Source organism: Emiliania huxleyi (assembly GCF_000372725.1).
Source record: "Emiliania huxleyi CCMP1516 chromosome Unknown EMIHUscaffold_2172, whole genome shotgun sequence".
Taxonomy (NCBI): Eukaryota; Haptophyta; order Isochrysidales; family Noelaerhabdaceae; genus Emiliania; species Emiliania huxleyi.
The window spans coordinates 1-3,024 of record NW_005200440.1 but is presented as its reverse complement, the minus strand read 5'-3'; the positions used below and the strand labels follow the sequence as shown (position 1 = coordinate 3,024).

The 3,024-nt window shown below is 64.5% G+C and overlaps 1 protein-coding gene across 1 annotated transcript; it reads left to right on the top strand.

Annotated features, from left to right (window-relative positions):
- Positions 1-2,303: 2,303 nt before the first annotated feature.
- Positions 2,304-2,840, top strand: EMIHUDRAFT_50013 (hypothetical protein; the record flags this gene model as incomplete). The annotated part of the gene is made up of 1 exon (XM_005780342.1): positions 2,304-2,840. A coding segment is annotated over one exon (537 nt), but the record flags the coding sequence as incomplete, so codon positions are not given.
- Between the last annotated feature and the right edge of the window lie 184 nt (positions 2,841-3,024).

Here is a 3,024-nt window from a genome sequence, read left to right as displayed (position 1 = left end):
GCAGGCGGCGGCGTCCAGGACGAGGCAGAAGGGAACGACGCGACAGAGGAGGAAATGACAAGGGAGAGAACGACGAGAGTGGGACGACCGCGAGGTGGCATGAAGGTTGCAGCGAGAATCGGAGAGAGACTGCGAAGAGAGATAGGAAGAGGCAGACTCCCTAGGGTGGGCGACGGCTAGCGCACCACACACCTCTCCTTAAAATCCCTCTGTGGTGGCGGCGTGCCGTCCTCCCATCCCTCCCTTGGGTTGTCTGTTTTCTTTCTTTCTTTCTTTGGTTCTCCTAGATAGGCATGAGCGAGCGAGAGCCGGAGAGGGCGCGTGTGTATGCAGCTTCCGAGAGTTGAGATACACTAGATACACTGTGTATCCACCCAAGTTCTGGATACACTGGATACATATCTACAAACACAAATCTAACACCTAGGGTCTCTGTGACAGATTCAGATTAGGATTTATCTCGTGAGGCTGTGAAGCGCACGCTGCCAAAACGCATTTGGGATTAGAATTCCACGTGACGTAGTTGGACCGCACAAAAGAAATCCAGGAATTTTTACCCGCGAATATCCGCGATCACTTTGGTGAGTAGGAAGATGTGGCCGGCTCGTGGGAAGGCAGCCCCCGTGGGAAAGCGCCCCCGGCCCGCTCCCGACACCGGAGCGGTGCTCCGGGGGCACGCCCCCGTGCACCACCCCCGCCTATGAACTCCACCACTCCCGATCGGGGGCGGTGCTTGGGGGGCACGCCCCCATGCACGCCCCCTCATATGAACTGCACCACTCCCGATCGGGGGCGGTGCTCCGGGGGCACGCCCCCGTGCACCACCCCCCGCCTATGAACTGCACCACTCCCGATCGGGGGCGGTGCTCCGGGGGCACGCCCCCATGCACGCCCCCTCATATGACAGCGCACGCCTCCTCATATGAAATGCACACCCCCGCCTGGTTATCATATGAACTGCACCGCTCCGAGTCGGGGGTGGTGCGGGAGTGGTGCAGTCCGGCGCACCTCCGCCGCGCCGAGCGTGGAGCCCTCCACCGAGCCGCAGGCTCGCGCCGACGCGCCAGCGGCATCGTACGGGATGACGGTCGCCTCGCCATGTCGATCTCCGCGCACGCGGCGCGCTCGATCTCCGCGGTCGGCTGCCGCAAAAGCGGCTGGCTCACGACAGCGTTTTGCCGGTTGTCGGGTGGGAGAGTACATGTCGTCTGGAGTGTGGCGTGTACCTAGTTTTGATCGCGGCAATAAAGCGGTCGAACGCGACCCACTCTTCCCGTGGTCTCGTGCTTGACACAGAGTCAGACTGCGGCGGCACAGCGAAACCGCACAGGAAGAGACGTGCAGGGCAAGAAGAGCTCGATAGGGAGCGAGAACCGTCAATGGTGCTCACGCAGGTTTCGAACGTCCGTCATGGTGCGGTCAGTTCCCCCCAGGTTTGACCGCGTAGCTCTCAAAGCCAGGCGAAAAAATCTTGCCGTCTGCGCCACTCTGCTGCGTGTCGTGCTGTGTGCGAGAAGAGCCGTCGCTGCGCGGAGGTCACGGGAAGAGTGGGTCGCTTTATTGCCGCGATCAAAACTAGGTACACGCCACACTCCAGACGACATGTACTCTCCCACCCGACAACCGGCAAAACGCTGTCGTGAGCCAGCCGCTTTTGCGGCAGCCGACCGCGGAGATCGAGCGCGCCGCGTGCGCGGAGATCGACATGGCGAGGCGACCGTCATCCCGTACGATGCCGCTGGCGCGTCGGCGCGAGCCTGCGGCTCGGTGGAGGGCTCCACGCTCGGCGCGGCGGAGGTGCGCCGGACTGCACCACTCCCGCACCACCCCCGACTCGGGGCGGTGCAGTTCATATGAAACTGCGCACCGCTCCGGTGCACCGCTCCCCCGCGCAATTAGGAGCGGGGGTGAGCCAGGTGGCGTGCCCCTCTAATGGGGGGTGGCGTTCCCACGCGGGCTGCCTTCCCACGAGCTGGCCACATCTTCCTATTGCCCACACCTTCGCCTCCTGCACCGCCCGCTCCTGGAGCGTCCTGCTGCCCCCCTCCCCCACCGCCTCCAGCGACATGCCCAGGAAGCGTGCCCGCGCCACCGAATCCGTGGTCGTCAAGCCCGAAAGCGTGGCCGACGAAGCTGCAGTCGCGACCAAGCGCTCGAACAAGAGCCGCAGGAAGCAGGCCGCATCGCCGCCATCTGCCACCGGACCCTTCCCAACGCACCGTTCGCCGTCCGAGGCGGAGGCACGCGCCGTGCACCAAGCGCTGTCGCTGCTCCACCCGGAGGTGATCGAGGAGCTCAGCAAGCCAAAGCAGGAGGAGGGCGGCTGCGGCTCGCGACACCTCGTGCTCGACGCCCTCGTCGGTACGATCCTGTCGCAGAACACGACGGACGTCCAGTCGCACCGCAGCTTCGCCGCCCTCAAGCAGGCCTTCCCGACGTGGGAGATGGTTCGCACGTCCCCGCCGGCGGCCATCGAGGCGGTGATCAAGAGCTGCGGCCTCGCCGAGACAAAGACTGCGCGGGTGCAGGCCATCCTCCAGCTCCTGCATGACGAGCGAGGGGAGTGCTCGCTCGAGCACCTGCGCGAGGCGTCCGACGAGGCGGTGAAGCGCGTGCTCGGCTCGTACAAGGGCGTCGGCGCGAAGACCATCTCCTGCGTCCTCATGTTTTGCCTGAAGCGGTTCGACTTCCCCGTCGACACCCACGTGTGGAAGATCGCGCTCGCGCTGAACTGGGTGCCAAAGGCCGCGACGCGCGATCAGACGTACGAGCACCTCAACGCGAAGGTGCCGGACGAGATCAAGTACGCGCTGCACGTGCTCCTGGTGAAGCACGGAAAGGTTTACAAGAACGACGTCAAGACGCTCCGCGAGACGCTGCGCCACTGCGAGGCGGGCGGGGAGGAGCTGCCCGGCGAGGACGCGCCGCCCAGCGAGCCGACCGCAGTCAAGCAGGAGGTCAAGCCGGAGGCGGTCGACTGAGTCTGAGTCAAGACACATCATCTTCATGCGGTGCGTGTGCGTC